The sequence below is a fragment of the Euprymna scolopes genome, chromosome 37 (assembly GCF_053919585.1).
Source record: "Euprymna scolopes isolate OS-2025 chromosome 37, ASM5391958v1, whole genome shotgun sequence".
NCBI lineage: Eukaryota > Metazoa > Mollusca > Cephalopoda > Sepiida > Sepiolidae > Euprymna > Euprymna scolopes.
Window position 1 is genome coordinate 58442306 of NC_136518.1, and position 17269 is coordinate 58459574.

General features: G+C 29.7%; 1 protein-coding gene across 1 annotated transcript in view; it reads right to left on the reverse strand.

The window, feature by feature from the left end:
* Positions 1-17269, reverse strand: part of LOC145261202 (uncharacterized) — a 751089-nt gene that overhangs the window by 260899 nt on the left and 472921 nt on the right. Inside the window, exons 51-58 of the mRNA XM_080119542.1 lie at positions 15305-15427; positions 12187-12306; positions 10022-10138; positions 8014-8133; positions 7497-7616; positions 6237-6356; positions 2592-2711; positions 1116-1235 (exon numbers count right to left, since the gene is read on the reverse strand). Coding sequence (XP_079975668.1) covers positions 1116-1235; positions 2592-2711; positions 6237-6356; positions 7497-7616; positions 8014-8133; positions 10022-10138; positions 12187-12306; positions 15305-15427 — 960 coding nt within the window. The remainder of the gene's footprint in view (positions 1-1115; positions 1236-2591; positions 2712-6236; positions 6357-7496; positions 7617-8013; positions 8134-10021; positions 10139-12186; positions 12307-15304; positions 15428-17269) is intronic.

A 17269-nucleotide genomic window follows, 5' to 3' on the forward strand; every position in this document is an offset into this window, starting at 1 on the left:
CATAATTTAAATTCTAAAAGTATCTAAAATTTAAGGCTTAAGCTTAAACGGATTTAAGAAACAATTTTAAATTCCAAAAATATTTAATTCTTATTTAATTACTATGGATAAAATTCAACGAAAATCTTGTATATTTTAATTTTCATATAGGAGGTAATATCTATAAAACGCATTAAAAAAACCTTTAAAATACTCGATGGAAACTGAAATTTGGGGAATATTGATTATTTGTAGTCTAATTCTCATTGTTAAAATTTCATTAAAACTGGTTGTAGTTTCCACACCTCATATCTCCTTTGAATAAAACTAAATATAGCAGACGTTTTACACCCTTATGCTTAGCAGATCTGTTTAGAAATACATAATGATAGGTTCATTAGTTTAAAAAGTGACTCCTGTACGTAGAAATATATGAACATATACTTAACTTTTTCTAAAGAAAATCGCTAACTCTTATGTTTTACTTAATGCTAAGACATGAATATTACCAACATTAACCAGATCATGCATTAAAATGTTTGGAACAAGGGTATTTAACCTGAAGTATTTTTTTGTTTTCATTTTCGGAAGTTATATTCAGGAAAAGAGGAGGCAATCCAAAATTTTATTTTTTAGACTTTTAAGGCTTATTTCATTAAGTAAATTTATCTTTTTCAAAAAAATAACTTTTTCAAATAAAGTTATTGAAAAAAAAAAAAACCCAAATAACTGAACATTTCAGAATATTCTTAGTTGACTGTTGCATTTTAAATCTAAATTATGTTTTCTTAAAAAGTTATATAAAAAATATATTCTATCCATTTCATAATATTGTAAACTTAATGTTATATTTAATTTGTGCATTTAAAAAATAATTTATATTTAAAATAATTATTTTGAAATATAGAATGTTATATTTCATTTAATCTTGTAAAACATTCAAATCAAATGTTTCGGTAAATAACGTTTTCTGTTCTGTTACTTTGTTTTTATTGAATAAATTACAATAAAATGTTGGTTTGAAAAATCATTACATTTTTCCTAGTATAACTTTTCAAAATAAAAACAAAACAAAAAAACAGTTCTGGTTAGCTAAAGTGCACTTGTGCCAAATATTCTTTTATTTAATTACTTACTACAATTTTGTTCATCTGACCCATCGGCACAATCAACATATTGATCACATTTGTAGATAGCCTCAATACATTGTCCATTTTTACATTCAAACTTGTTAGGTTGGCAACGTTGTGACGTGGCTGAGCAGGAGAAGTGAAACATGAAGTTAGGTGTAGTGCAAAAAGAAAAAGAAAACAGTGCAATCAAAGATATAAAAATGAAATGAACTGTTTAGTATAATAATTTGCTTTGTTGCAATTCAACCACCACCATGACAAAAAAGATTCTATTCTTTTTTTAATTTCAATATTATAAATATTAAACAAACCCCCAATAATGGAATTTAAACTAACATCAATATAAATGTAGGGTTTTGTTCGATTCATCCGATATTAAAAAACAAAAATAAAGAAATTTGTATGATGTACGTACCCGTAACGAAACGGAAATATTATACTCCAAAAATTACGTAATTGATCAAGTAGTTTTATTTTTAAAATAAGAAAATAATTTTTAAACTAATAGAAATTCTTCATTATTACAAATCTTGCAATTTAAAATATTAATATTGTTTCATTAATGGCGGGCAAGCCAGTCGCTCTTTGGCTACTCAAAATTCTATTTTTGTTTTTAATGAAGCTATTTGATCAGGTTACATTATTTTTGGAATATAATAGTTTCGTTTCATCATAGGTACATACATCATACAGATTATTTTTTGTTATTTAATATAAAGGGAATTCTGAACAAGAATCTAAATGCGTTTTTAAAAGCCAATAAAGAAATACATTGTTGTAATAGTCCTGTATGTACAACAGTCTTTTTCATCTAGGAACGCAATATTTCATTAAACTTTTTGTTTAAAAAAATAGTTTTAATAAAAAGTTTTTTTTTATGCATTTCAAAATGATCAGTTGTTTGATTCACTTAAGTAGAAAATGATCATTGTTTTGAATAATATTTTAAGCATTCAATATTTTTATTTGATTCACTGGTCAACAAATTGGTTGTCTACGTTTTTCAGCTAATTTAGGACGGATCTAATACACTGAATCCAAAAATCACATTGGTTTTGCAAAATCAGGTCAAGTTATTTTTTAGCGATAGTTTTTGTTTTTTTTTACATTTTTGTTCACATGTTTACAATAACTGATATTTCTATCAGGTAATCAGGTTGTTGTTGGGAAAACATTTTTAATTTTAAAACATTTCGTATGTGTTAAAAAATCAGTTGACAATGCCACAAAAGTGTAATCTATTTTATCACAAGATCCGATTTTTTTTTCAAATCAGCTTAGCACAAAAATCTGAGCAGATGGAGAGACACAGATGCCATCTTTTCATTCAGCAGTGCAAAAATACCCTAAATCAGCTGTAGAAATCTAGACATACACAAAGTAAAAATATTGCTACTACTTAACGCAATTTTGGAAATGGAAGTTTTGTAGGTTTTCTTTTTTAATAAAAGAGTCACCAATTATTAAGGACAAACTTACAACAATCTTGTTCATCTGATCCATCAGAACAATCAAATGTTTGGTCACATTTCTTGTTAGCACCGATACATTGTCCGTTTTTACATTCAAATTGGTTAGGTTGGCAACGTTGTGATGTAGCTGAGAGTGAGAGGCGAAACAAATAGAAAAGTGCATGAAAGAAAGAGGAAGGTGCACAATGCATAGAGGGACGAGTGAAAAGAAAATGTGATGTGTAAATAGAAATAGGGGTGCTTATTTATAACAAGATACATGCGAAATATGGTAGTTCAAGATGAAATATCAAAAAACATCTGGATACACACTAAAAAAAAAAAAATTAAATCTAATATATAAAAGGCTATATGTGTGTCTCCATATTTTCAAACTATTTCTTCCGAAACTAAAAGTTGCAGAGCGGCACCTCAAATGATTGGATTTTTTATGGACCATTCTTTTATGGGGCTTTACCCGGTCAAAACAGATTTTAAAGGGTTAAAAAGAGGTCAAAATTGAAAAAAAAAAAATCATTATACATTTTGTACACTCATCTTAGTTTATTTTTAATCAGTTCATAAGGGTGTCAAGTTGGTACAGTGGTGACGTCACCAGTTTTTCGTTTGGTTTTGATTCTAGCTGATAGCACCCAAATAACTTTTTTATTACTTTTGAAATCACGAGTATAATAATATATACAAAATCTGGACAAATTAAAATATATTTAAGCGCATTTTATGACCAGACAAAGCCGGGCACCCCCTCCTAATCTATATAAATTAAACAGTAGGCGTGTGTGTAAATATTTAACTGACAAACTCTTAAACTACTGGTCACATAACATTGAAATTAACACAACAGAAAATAGTAATGATATACCAAGGATAGTATATAACGAGTAACATCTTTGTTTAGATGGATGAATAACGCATACAAACATATCGCCAAATTAAGATGCAAAATGTTCATTTCAACTTGCTGACATTTTTTTCTGTGCATGCCCTAATTCAATTCATTTCTTCAAGTCGTTTAATATTAAATCTTTCTTACCTAACTCTCGATAGCTACCTTGGTAGGGAACATGGCTGGTGCACTGAATGTTTTGGTTTCGATTCTAGCTGATGGCACGCAAATCATTTTTTTTTTTTTGTAACTTAAAATTAGAACTATATATTATGTACAATATAATATTTAATAGAGAATTGGTTCTAATAATAAATACAAAATCTGCATGAACTAAAATATATTTAAGCGGCTTTTACGAGCAAGTAAGACCCCCCCCTCCAGCTAGTAAACAAACAAAATTAATTTACTCTTCAGAATCAACGAACACTGAACAAGGCTTCATTTTAGAAGGGAGATAATCTATGATGCGCTGGCTTGATATGAAGGTCATTCAGAGTTTGAAGATTATGAACAGTAAATTTTATTTATTGAAATTCTACTCCACAATTTTCAGTAATTTTTGATTTACACTAATATATTTCATTAATAAGTATATCCATAACTTTTCCTATTACTGTATTTTGCACTGACATATTTTGCATGTATCTCAATATAAATAAGTAATGAATGCGATTAAAATAGTAAAACGAAAAAGAATTTATGATATGAGAAAACAGTTATAAATAGCAATTAAATTTTAAGGACTTTTTTGCATTAAAATTTAATTTTATAGACTTATTAAATTAGATTATTCCAAAATGTTAATGAAAAATGTTAAAAAAAAAATCGTCTCATATCAATAGAAATGGATTTAGATAATTTACATTTGTAAAATGTGAAAATGCAGTTTTAATCTTTCTGTTAGTGTTAATTTTAAATCCATACAAGTTGAAGTTGTGTACATCATGTCCAGTGATAAATTCCCAGGAAAAACAGTAATAGAAAAATCTCAATTTTGACTATAAGGAAATCACTTAATTCATAATATCCAGGAAGAAAGTTACAATTTTGTCTGGAAAAAAGTCACAATCATGGTCAGTAATAAAGTGTCAGGATAAGAAAAGCCACAATTTCAACTTGTAAGGTAATTAAACGGACATGTTCATGTACATTACAATTTATTTACATACTTCTTTCTAATTGAATATAGAATTAGAAAATGTCCTAAATTTCCTACCACACCTAAATAGCATCTATTATACAAAAAAAATAGATATTTGATTTTGCCTAGCTTTTTTTTCTTTCATTGATCGTTGGTGCATATGATTAAGAACAATACATTTTGATTTGATTTCATTTCTTTGCAAATACAACTTATTCTGAGTGGATTATATTTCACAAAAAATGTTTTTTTCTTCTTTCAGCGGCAAATGTAAATCCAAGACGAAAACTTTGCAGTAGCATAATATATTTTTTACATACGACCTGTATATATTTGGCCTTCTTTTTCTCTACCCACTCCCCCTCCTCACAATATGTATAGTTATTAAATAGTGGCTGTATTCTTTGAAAATTAATTTTTAGGCTTCCATAATGCTGGAAAGCATTCAAATTTAAATTTATGTAATCAGATTGCATTTGAGTTATTTTCCTTTGATCTTAGGTTTGTAAGAATTTTCTTTTTTCATACTAGCTGTATATACCCATTTTTAGTTTTCTCTAAGCGATTCACATGGGAATATGTATGTTTACTACAGGCTAGTTGTATTTACCAAGTGTTGCCCGGATGGAAGGATTACATAAAGCAATAATTCAAAACATAGTTATTTTACAATTTCTTCATTAAAAATTGGTTTTCACTTATTTTAAAATTCTTTTTTAGGATCTCCACATGGGCAACATATGATAGATGGTTAATGATATACAAACCTGATTTAAAAATCTGACTTGTCCACAAATCCCCCATATTAAAATAATTCATTTAATAAACAAAACTCTCTGATGTATGTACCAGTGACAAAATGAAAATATTCTAAAAATTACCTAAATTGATCAAGTAGTTTTATTTTTATAAAGAAAACCATTTTTAAATGATTGATGGGAATTTGTAGGCCTTACAATACAAATTTAGTAAGTATAGATTATTGTCGAGTTATCTCTTTGTTCTTTTAGATTTTTTCAAAATGGCGATTGAGAGTCATTCTTCGGATACTCAAAATTTGATTTTCTTATTTAAAAAAGTACTTGATTAATTTACATGATTTTTAAAAATATATTTTCGTTTTCCATGGGTACGTACATCATACAGATTTTTCTTTATTTTTTTTTCTAATATGAGGGGAATTCTGGACAAGAATTAAAAAATTTTTTTTTTTTTACTTAAAATTACTTTAAGCTTGTTCATTATTCAAAAAATCTTTTCCCATCAAAAATATATATCTATAATACCTTTGAAAGATAGAAAATTCTAGCCAAGGGCAGTTAATTCTTAATTATGCTATAGAATTAAATTTAAAAAAAAAACGATGTTTATTGAGCTTGTTTCTTTGATTAAATAGGTCTATTTAACACATCAGTATCCCTTTTTAAGATTGTATTGCATCTCAATCGTATACAGCCACTTTATGGGGTTATTAGATCGATGCTAATTTGGTGAATGTTTATTAGATGTCCGTTCGTGCAGCATATAGAACATATTTGTAAGGCATTGTCTTTATTAAATAGGCAAGGTCACTTGTTTTATATATATTAAATGAACAGTGACATTTTATTCAGATTACTTACTACAATTGGTTTCATCCGACCCATCAGAACAATCATCATAACCATCACATTTGTAGATAGCATTTAAACATTGTCCGTTTTTACATTCAAATTGGTTAGATTGGCAATGTGATGTAGAAGCTAGGTGGGAGAAGTGAAAGGTACACAAATGTTAGGTGCAGTGCAAAAGGAAGAGAAAAGTGAAATAAAAATGTATAAAAAATTAAAAACAAAAATGACAAAAAAAAATGATTTAAAGAAAATGATTAAAAAAAAAGAAAAGGTATTAAACATTTGAATGAAAATTTACAATTTTATGAAGAATTATTATCTTTGTTTCAGAATGTCTATTTTAGGTAGTATTTATATAGACAGTTTTGTTCTGTTTGTGGGGTTTAGAAAAGAATAGATGTGGGGTGCAGTGTACATGTTACTTTCTAACTTCTAAATATTGTGGATTTACTTAGTATGTTTACACTAAAATGAAATAATAGGAATAAGACTCATAAGTCATAGATTAAAAATTATTAAATGTAGCAGAATGAATATTTGGCTGAAGAGCACGGTTAATAATTAGGCTCCATTAACCCAAATAAACCTAAGCAGACTTAAGTTATAAAATGGCATAATGGATATTCTCATTCTTTTTCAATTTATATATATATATTCGCCATTTAAAAACAATAGAAGTACAGCATAATGTAATATATATATATATATATATATATATATATATATATATATATATATATATAGAGAGAGAGAGAGAGAGAGAGAGAGTATCGAAAATGTAATTGTCTGGGTTAGATGCTTGAAAATACCATAAGGTTGAAATAAATTATTGCATCGACAATTATGTAATTTCCGTGTTATATTTTTTATCTTATTTTTATTTTATTTTTATATATATATATATATATATATATATATTATCAACTGAAAAGAGAAAAATGCTTGGCAGATCGAGAAAATCGACAGAAAAAAATATATTTAATCAAACATGCCTTGATAATGACTTGCTACCAAAATATACATATTTCTCTGAGAAACATGGTTAGAAGAAGCTTGGCTATCCACTAACGACGTTAATCCTATACTTTACAAGAAAATAATTTCATAATTGTAAAATCCGAATAATTATAAAATGCCGCAAAAAATATTTTTGGTTTAAAAAATTTGAATGTTTCATTTTTTGTTCTTATAATGCTTACGTCTTTATGTTTCATTAGCAATCTTAGATTGCTCAAATTTATGTCGTCATAAAATAACCAATGAACTTACAACAATCTTGTTCATCTGATCCATCAGAACAATCAACTGTTCGGTCACATTTCTTGCTAGCTTTAATACATTGTCCGTTTTTACATCTGAATTGGTTGGGTTGACAACGTTGTGTAGTGGCTGATTGAGTGAAAGGTGAAAGAAAGAGAAAGATGCAGTGCATAGGAAGACGAGTGCAGATAATGATATCGATTAAGAAAATATTAGATTAAGAATGTAGGAGATATTAATCAAAGAAGTCGATGTATTAGCGAAAATAATTTAAAGTTAGCCTCATTTCTCATGATAACGTGAAAACCAACTTAACACAATAGATGCATCAACCTCTTTACATACTACTTATGTATATACAATATAAGTTGTAAGGTTAACTAATTTGCATATTGGTTTTAAAAAAGGACACTTTCTTAATTTACTATTCTTTATTTTCATGTTTTTAATTCAATGACCGTTTTATTTTAATATAACAATTACTTATTTTGCAATATTGTTTTATTTGGTTTTTGTTGCTACTTACAACAATCTTGTTCATCTGATCCATCAGAGCAATCAAATGTTTGATCACATTTCTTGCTAGCTTGAATACATTGTCCGTTTTTACATCTGAATTGGTTGGGTTGGCAACGTTGTGAAGTGGCTGGGTGAGTAAGAGGTTAAAGAAAGAGAAAGGTGCAGTGCATAGGAAGACAAGTGCAAAGTGTGAAAACAATAAGTGTTAACAATTAGAAGAAATTAAAAAATGGTTTATATTGATAAGAATAATGTATAAGCTTTTATCAGTTAGATATTAATTTGGTATTAGAATTAAATATTACAAACAAAAGCCCAGTATTATAATTCATTTATGCTTATAAACGAACAAAAATTTAATCATGGGATGTTTTGTATGCAAGAAAAGAAATCCTACTTTTAAAAATTAGATTCTTTTGGAAGTAACAATTAATTTTTAGTTTTACAAGAACTTATAACGAACCTGTTTATCTGATTTGTTATAAAAATCAAATGTTCGGTTGAATCTCGATGCATTGCCCATTTTTACATCTGAATTGATTGAGTTGACAATGTTGTGCTATATTTTTATTTATATAAACATTGTTATATAGAGCCATATTTTTATTTATACAAATTTTGGTACTTCTGTACTTTAGTGCCTGTTTTTCTATGATTTTTACTCGGCAACGCCTGGCAAGCGACGGAAACTGCCGGATTATATCGAGTGAGCAAAAAGACGTGAGCAGGCGAGCAGACGGTAAAAATTGGAAAAATAAGAGAAAGGAAAGAGTTTAAAACATCTTACAGTTAACCACAGCCATAATTTCGTGGACCCTACGACTAGGCCTACGACAAATCATGCTGAACAGTTATTTTAGTGAATTTATGTGTAGACAAAAAAATCGGAAAGAATCCTTTTGTCTATCAGCAGAAATCTACCCTGTTCAGGAACTTCCTCCAGCATTCTCTAACAACCTTTCTCAACCTACTTTGCATCGTCTACTGCTTTACTTCAACCGGTAGAAAATACTATCCCTAAAGAAATAGCCTTGAAAAAACATTTACCGAAAAATATTTATATACCCACCCAAACCAAAAAAAATGTGTTAATACTTTTTCATTAATTTAATGAATATAATACCAAAATAACTTTCCATGCACAATTCAAAGAAACAAAACTTATTTACCTCCAACAAAATAAAATAAAAAAAAAATAAAATAAAATAAATAGAACAGTAAAATTTGTGAAATTATTACGGTATGCCTGTTTTTTTTTTTTTTTGTTGTTGTTTTTTCATTGATTTCCGTCCACTCGGTATTATCCGGCCGTTCCGTCGTCTCCTGGGCGTTGCTGAGCTAGACTCACGGAAAAACGGGCAGTAAAGTGTTGAAGTACCAAAAAGTGCAGATACAAATATTTTATATAGAGGTTTTTTTTTGTTTTTGTTTTTTTACATAGGCGTCACCACATTATCAAGGCCCAGAGTCCACTCAAGGATAAGGGTTAAAGAGTGTACAGTAGAAATTGGTCAATATAGTAATCATTAGTAATGAAAATTTGGTAAATTTGATAACTTATATGGAACGGCTCATCAAGAACTTATTTACTTTAGACTTGAACACAACCATATTGTAGTCAGCCGGAAAGCAGGAAAACGGAAGACAATTCCACAGGCGTGCAGTTCTAAGAAAGAAGCTTTGTTCATAGAATCTACGTTTAGGTTTAGGCACAGATAAAGAGTGGGGGGAATTATTGATAGTGATTTTTTTGTTGAAGTTGTTTGACTACTCAGTCTATTTCAAGAACATTCAGACGTAATTTAGAGATTGTTTTTATTTTAACCATTATTCTGACATTATTTACTTTGAAAAGTTAGATGAAGCTCTTCAGGAACGAACAATATTTTTAATCAAATATTTTTTGGGGGAGGGGCAGAAGATACAAAATATCTTGCTTGATATATTTGCATATAATAGTAATTTCTAGTGACAATATTTCTATGTATGGTTGATCATGACAATCATTTACTTACGACAGTCGATTTCATCCGAAGAATCAGAACAATCAAATGTTTGATCACATTTTTTGCTAGCTTCGATACATTGTCCATTTCGACATTCAAATTGGTTAGGTTGGCAACGGGAAACGGCTGAGAGGTGAAATAGAAAAGTGCAGTGCAGACAATCAATTATAAAAAAAGAAAAGGATAAGATTTTTCTCAATCGACTCCATGATAGCGATTCAAAAGTGAATTAGACAAATTATACGGACTTCAAAAAGAATTTAAATTTACTATTAATTACCATCATTTTTAACGTTTTAATTTTTTAAATTATTTTTTTATATTTTAATTATCATTTATATTTTAATTAATTTTGAATATTGAAATTTTTAAATTTTTATGATTTTTAATTGAATTTATTAAAAATTATTATTGTATTTTAATATTTTAAGTTTAAAATTACTATAATTTCTTAATTCTTCTGATGTATTTTAATTTTTCAATTACTATTATTTTTAATAATGCAGTAGAAACCCGAGATATAGTGGCCCCAGGATATCTTTTTTTCAGGTTACAATATGGAATACAATGTTTTTCCGGACCCTGGTTACGGTATCTGCCCTGCCTTATGTTATTTATGTGTATTATATACTGTACTGTATTTTGTTACTAATTTTTAATATGTACTGTATAAAATTTTGCTTATGCCCTGACATACAGTGTTTCAAGCTCTGGAACGGATTAATGCTGTATCCCGGGGTTATATTGCATTTTAATTACTAATATTGCCATGTTATTAATCTACTGCAAAACACTAAACTATTAACATGGTACATTATTATGATTCAAATTATAATAGTCTATTATTATTGGTAAAAGTATATTGTTAGATAGAAATATTTTAAGGATGTGAAAAGTTATATCAAGTTGAAATATTTACATTTAATAATTGTCAGGAATGTTAACTTGATGTTAATTCGACAGATGGAATTTAAGCTAACCATAATATAAGCAAATATACATGACAAAATACCCAACAAAGATCTTTAGGCTACTTGAGTGATGACAAAAAATATAGATTTTGAAGTGTAGAGGTGAGAGATCAGTTTCGATATGCAATGCGTTAGAGACTGATGGGGTTTTTATGACTGGGCGCCCATGGAATTCAGAAGGGGTCGACTTAAAAATATAATCTTATACAAAGCGTACCAACTTTGAAAAAGAACCCAGCAAAGCATAAATGATTATATCAAATTATAATTCCCGTCTGGGCGTTTTCATTTTTGCAGAGAAGCACCTTTGATTTCAGGATTCATGAAGGAAGGTTTGAGGTATGTTTCTGCTGGTGTTCCAACCGACAACAATTTCTATAAACTTAATTTTTGTATACACACATCAACACCCAATAGAGAATACAGTAGACGAATCAAATATCAGAACGTTAACACTTGTTAAAAGACTCATAAAACACACACACACATTATATATATATATATATATATATATATATTATATACACACACACACACCACACACAAGACAAACATATATGTTCGCTGTACGGCTATGATAGTTATATATACCCCAGTATACAATATAAAAGTTGGTGCCATTACAAAACCCCTTTATATATATCTCATCCGTTTGATTCCCCCTCCCCTGCAAGGTAGCAACATTTTGATTATTATTTTTAATGATAGAATTTCCATTTTTTAATTACCATTATTTTTACTGCTGATATTTAATCTTTCAGTTGCTATTATTTTAAATTATAATATTTTGATAACATTGTTTTGAAGGCTTTATCAAGAGTAAAAAAAAAAAAAAAAAAAAAAAAAGGTAAAAATGCCAATGAGAAAATCTGTAATTTGGAAAATATATATATAGTGAGAGGGAAAATTTTAAATTATGTAGAGAGGAGAAATATACTAATAATAATAAAGGCAGCACATCCTGAATTGAAGCAGATGTTACATTATGGGGTCAGATTGTAAGATATCGTGCTTTAATTGATCGAGATGGGCGACTTGTTGGAAAATAGGCTTGTAAATAGAGACTAGTATTTAGCAGTTAATCGTTGCCAAAGTGTGGGACAGATGGCACTCTCACATAGAGGATTTGGCATCAGAGTAAATTGACCATTCACATCACTTGAATGCAAAAAATTCTTATCTCCTGAATTTTAAACTACTTACGACAATCTTGTTCATCTGATCCATCTGAACAATCATATGTTTGGTCGCATTTCTTGTTAGCCGTGATACATTGTCCGTTTTTACATTCGAATTGGTTTGGTTGGCAACGTTGTGCAGTGGCTGAGTAGAAGGTGAAAGATAGCAAGTGTGAGGTGCAGTGCAAAGTGCAATGAAAAAAAAAACTCGTAGAAATAAAGAGAAACCATATTCATAAATATATAGTTAATTAAAAGATAATTAAGATCAATTATGAATTATTATAAGAGGATAGTGTTTGTAAAGTGTATAAAGTATGGTTTCAAAACGCTATGATGACAATGTGTATCAGAAGGGAAATTAATTTTAAAACTTGAATTTTAAAGCGCAATAACCTATAAGATAATATATAATAGTACCAATTACTGCATAATTACTCTGGAAAAAAAACGCTATAAAATTCATTTATATTCATCAACTTCTCTACAACAGATGTTGGAACCCTCTTAAAATTCTTATGAAATTTATTAAAATTCTATTTGTTCAATGATGTATGAACTTATATTTATTATATATAAACTGCAGGCAGGTATTGACAATTTTTTTTTTTTTTTTTCACAAAGGAGTCACCACTTATCAAGGCCCATAAACCGCTTGAGGATAAGGATTAATGAGTATATGGTAGTCAATGGGACAATATCGTAGTAATAGTAGTAGAAATTTGGTAAATTGGATCACTTAAGGAGACAGCTCACCAAGAACTTGTTCACATTGGACTTGAAGACGACTATATTGTAGTCAGTTCGAAAGCAGGGAAACGGAAAAGAGTTCCACAGGCATACAGTTCTAAGAAAGAAGCTTTGTTCGTGGAATCTACATTTAGGCACAGATAAAAAATGGGTGAAATTATTGATAGTGGCTTCAGATAGATGAGTGTTTTTCATGAAATTCAGGCAAGGAGGAACCACAGACTGAAGCTCAGACGAGCACTTGCCATGAAAATAACGATGAAGCAGAGACATGCTCGCAATGCCTCTTCTGTAGGAAAGATGTTGCAGGGAAGAGAAAAAGGCATATCCCACAAGTCTATTTTGAACTCTGGCAAGGCAGAATAAACTGCTTCTAGTAGCTCCTGCCCAGATGTGGCAACAGTACTTCATCCTTGGACATACTTGACTCTTATACAAGTAGAGAATTGCATCAGCAGTGAGATATCTACTGGGCAAGTTGTGAGAAAAAGGTCTAGGAGACTTGCATATTGACCCTTAGTGTCAGGCACATGGGTGAGTTTGTGAACAATCTGCATTAGGTCATAAGCAATGGAGAAATTAAAACAGAACCTCCCTTCATCTGTCTTGTTTGAGTGGGCTAACCATTTGACACCGTGAACAATTAAGTCTCCACAGACGTGAATGTTAGCTGAAGGATGAGCAGACAGAATGTGATCAATTTTCTGATATGCTTTTAAAGATAGTAATTCCCCTGTTGTGGGGGTGGTAGAGGGCAAATATAAACACAGTGGTGTGAGCAAGTGCAATCTATAAGCACACATAGCGCAATTTAGGGTCTTTTCTGGAGATGTCCCTACCACATGGAAAGCCATCTCTAATGTAGGCACATATTCTATGCCCATAACGATCTTGGGAGTCAGATTTGAACGCTAAGTTAGAGTATCCTTTAATCATATCATAACTTATCTAGGGAAATAGTCCAATGCCAGTTTCGCTTAGGAATAATAGGTCTGGTTTGGTATCCTGTGATTGGGTTATAACTTCTAGAAGGAAATTATTAGTTACGAATTAACTCACAAAATGAAATAGGACTGTGTGCAGAATGTAATTGCTAAGCAAAATAAGCAAAGACGATATCAAAATGAGTCTTGCAATAACAAGACACTAATTTATCAGCAAAAAGTTAAATGTAATTCTTAGTGCTAATTGCTTTGCTCTTTACCATAATATATAATTTATCATGGATTTCTTGATTTCTATCACATGTATCCAGTGTCATTATTAGGGCAGTCAATATTTTGTCTTCTAAATTAAAAACATTTTCCTTTCAATTTGTGTATTCTAATCCATTGTTAGTCATTAGACAAAGTTTCAACTCAATAGTAAAAAAATTAAAACGATTTAATAGGTTAAAAGAACAAAAACCAACAAGCAGTTAATGTAGTTTGAGTTATTTACCTTGATTATGTTTTAATTTACTTCTGTGATCTTATGATTGTAAGAACTTTTTTTCATAGTTTTTCATACTCAGTTTTTTGTAAGCAATATTTTTGTGGCCATATTTTTATTTATTATATACGAGTTGTTTGGATGGAGGGAGCAGGTAAAACTAATTCAAATATTTATTTTTGCAATTTCCTCTTAAATAATATCTTTCAAAATTCTATACATATTTTTAATTATTATTGAGATCCTATGAGAGGAGTAATTTGTATATTTATTTGCGGACTATTATCCTCATCTTCATAGTTGTTGGTTTCACCACGTTTTGGCCAACTATTCCTCTAGCCTTCTTCAGGTGGTTAACCATGATGGTTTAGGAATGCTGAGTTTGTATCCTCAATAATTATTTGCCTTCCATAGTTGCTGTCTCATCATCAATTACTGATGATGCAGTTAAGAGATTCAGCATTCCTATCCTGTTTCGGTTAACCACCTGAAGAAGGTCAGAGGAATAGTTGTTCGAAACATTGTGAAACAACTAGAAGATGAGAATAATAGTCTGCAAATAAATGTATAGATTGCTCATCTCAAAACCTCACCATCAATTATTGGTTAAACAATAACTATGAAGATAGGGATAAGTCTGCAAATAAATAGGGCTAGGACAAGAGCATATTCTTTTGTTTTGACTTTCTAGCGTGTATTCGTTGATATCTTATGTTTTTATAGAGAGTGATGTGGTTCTCAGTTGATTAAGTGTATATACTCGAGAGTCAAAACAAAGAAAAGCATATTCTGTTGTCAAAGTCCTATAAATGAATGCTTTCAAAATTCGTTTTAATTTTCACCTTTTTTATTAAGTTTTTTTTGGCCTCTCCCCAGCAACACAATAGTTTGGATAATCGAAATACAACAGAGCATGCTATTCATAAAATATATCAATTGATTATATTTAGCATGCTACTTACGACATTCTAACTCATCTGAAGCGTCAGAACAATCAAATGTTTCATCACATTTTTTGCTTGCTTCGATGCATTGTCCATTCTTACATTCGAACTGGTTAGGTTGGCAACGTTGTGAAATGGCTGCTTGAAGGGTGAAAGAAATGAAAGGTGCAGTGCATAGAAAGACAAGTGCAAAGAATAGAATGAAAATCGAAAAATGATTTTGAAAAAAAAAAAAAAAAAAAAAAAAAAAAAAAAAATGGAAATTTTTTTTTTTTTTGTTTTAGAGAGAAACAAGTGCAAAGAAAAGCGCAACATGAATCAGAAACATATCTGACTAAGAAATCTGATTTTTGTGAAAAGATTGCGTACATTTTTATTAAAAAAGACAAATTAGAAGTAGAAGCATTTATCTCTCTCCCATGTCTGATAGATTAGACTCAGGGGTCGGAAAGTGGGACTGAAAAGCCAGCATCCTTGAGGAGGAGTACTCTGGCCTGTAGAATATGCCTGGGCAGCCCTGTCGGCATTTCCCAACAGGACCACCTCAGGTAATTATCAAAAAGAGGAAAAAGTCAGAGTGGATCTTCTAGAACCGCATAGCACCAGCAACATAGTACAACTAATAGGGAAATGACCATTTCAGAAATAGCATAGACTTGATTTTGTTGCTGAGGTAATTGGAAGTATCTTAAAATAAAATTTGAATTCTTTATAATATAATCAATTTTTGATGATTTTAGGCTTAAAGAGAAAATTGAAAGGGAGGTCTCTTATTTTTTGAAATTTTTTTGAGATGAGGAATTCTAATCTATATATTAATACAATAGCGTGTGTTATTTTCTATGTCATGCTTACATCCGAGTCATTTAGTTATTATGTACTTCCATTTCTTGTGATAAATATTTTTACCAAAAATGCTTCATAAGTTCTAGTGTCGATTATGGCTGAAGGAATTCAAGTTTATATATATTTTTTTCATAAGTTTTTATTTCGGTTTCGATTCAAGCTAATGCACCCAAGTCATACGGATATGGAGATATATATTATTTTTATTTTTGAAATCGCAACTTAATATATAAAAATCGATAGAACATTAATTCTATAATAATATATACGAAATCTGCAAGAATTAAAATATCATATTTAAGCATACTTTAATACCAGGCTTTGCCGGGCATTCGTGTTAGCTTAGATAAATACTTTTACAGTTTTAACAAAAAAGCTACAATAATTTAAGAGCGTCTCCTCTCCATTTACACTGAACATCTACAGAATGCCAACATCAATATATTACATATGAAGGGGCCCCTGTGGAATTTCCACAGGTCCCGCTAGCTTATATTATCAGTATTATTTGAATTACTATTTCTATCTGAATTTGTGAGATGAAGATTGATAATTTGTATTATTTGGACTAGCGGTACCTGTAGGAATTCCACAGCTCACCCTTTCATTTATTGATGTTGGCATTCTGTGGATATTCAACATAAATGGTGATGCCCTGATATTATTGTAGCTCTTGTTAAAACTTCAAAAATATGTATCTAAGCTAGCAGGGACGCCCGATATAGCCCAGTCATAAAATACACTTAAATATATTTTAATTTATGCAGATTTTGTATATATTATTTTAGAGTCAATTTTCTATTGATTCTTACATATTACAAAGTTGCGATTTCAAAAATAAAAATAAATTCATGACTTGGGTGTATCAGCTTGAATTTAAACCCAAACCAAAACTTGCGAATATATATATATATATATATATATATATAAACTTTAGTTCCTTCAGCTATAATCGAAACCAAAAAACTTATGAAGAAGTCTTGATAAAATTACAAGAAATGGGTCAGAACAGTTAAACCAGTCATTCTGAAGAAAAAAGATGTAAGCATGACACACGAAATAAAATGCTATCATTAATATATAGATTATTCGGACTACTGTTCTCATCAGTAATGTTATTTTCACAACGTTTCAGCC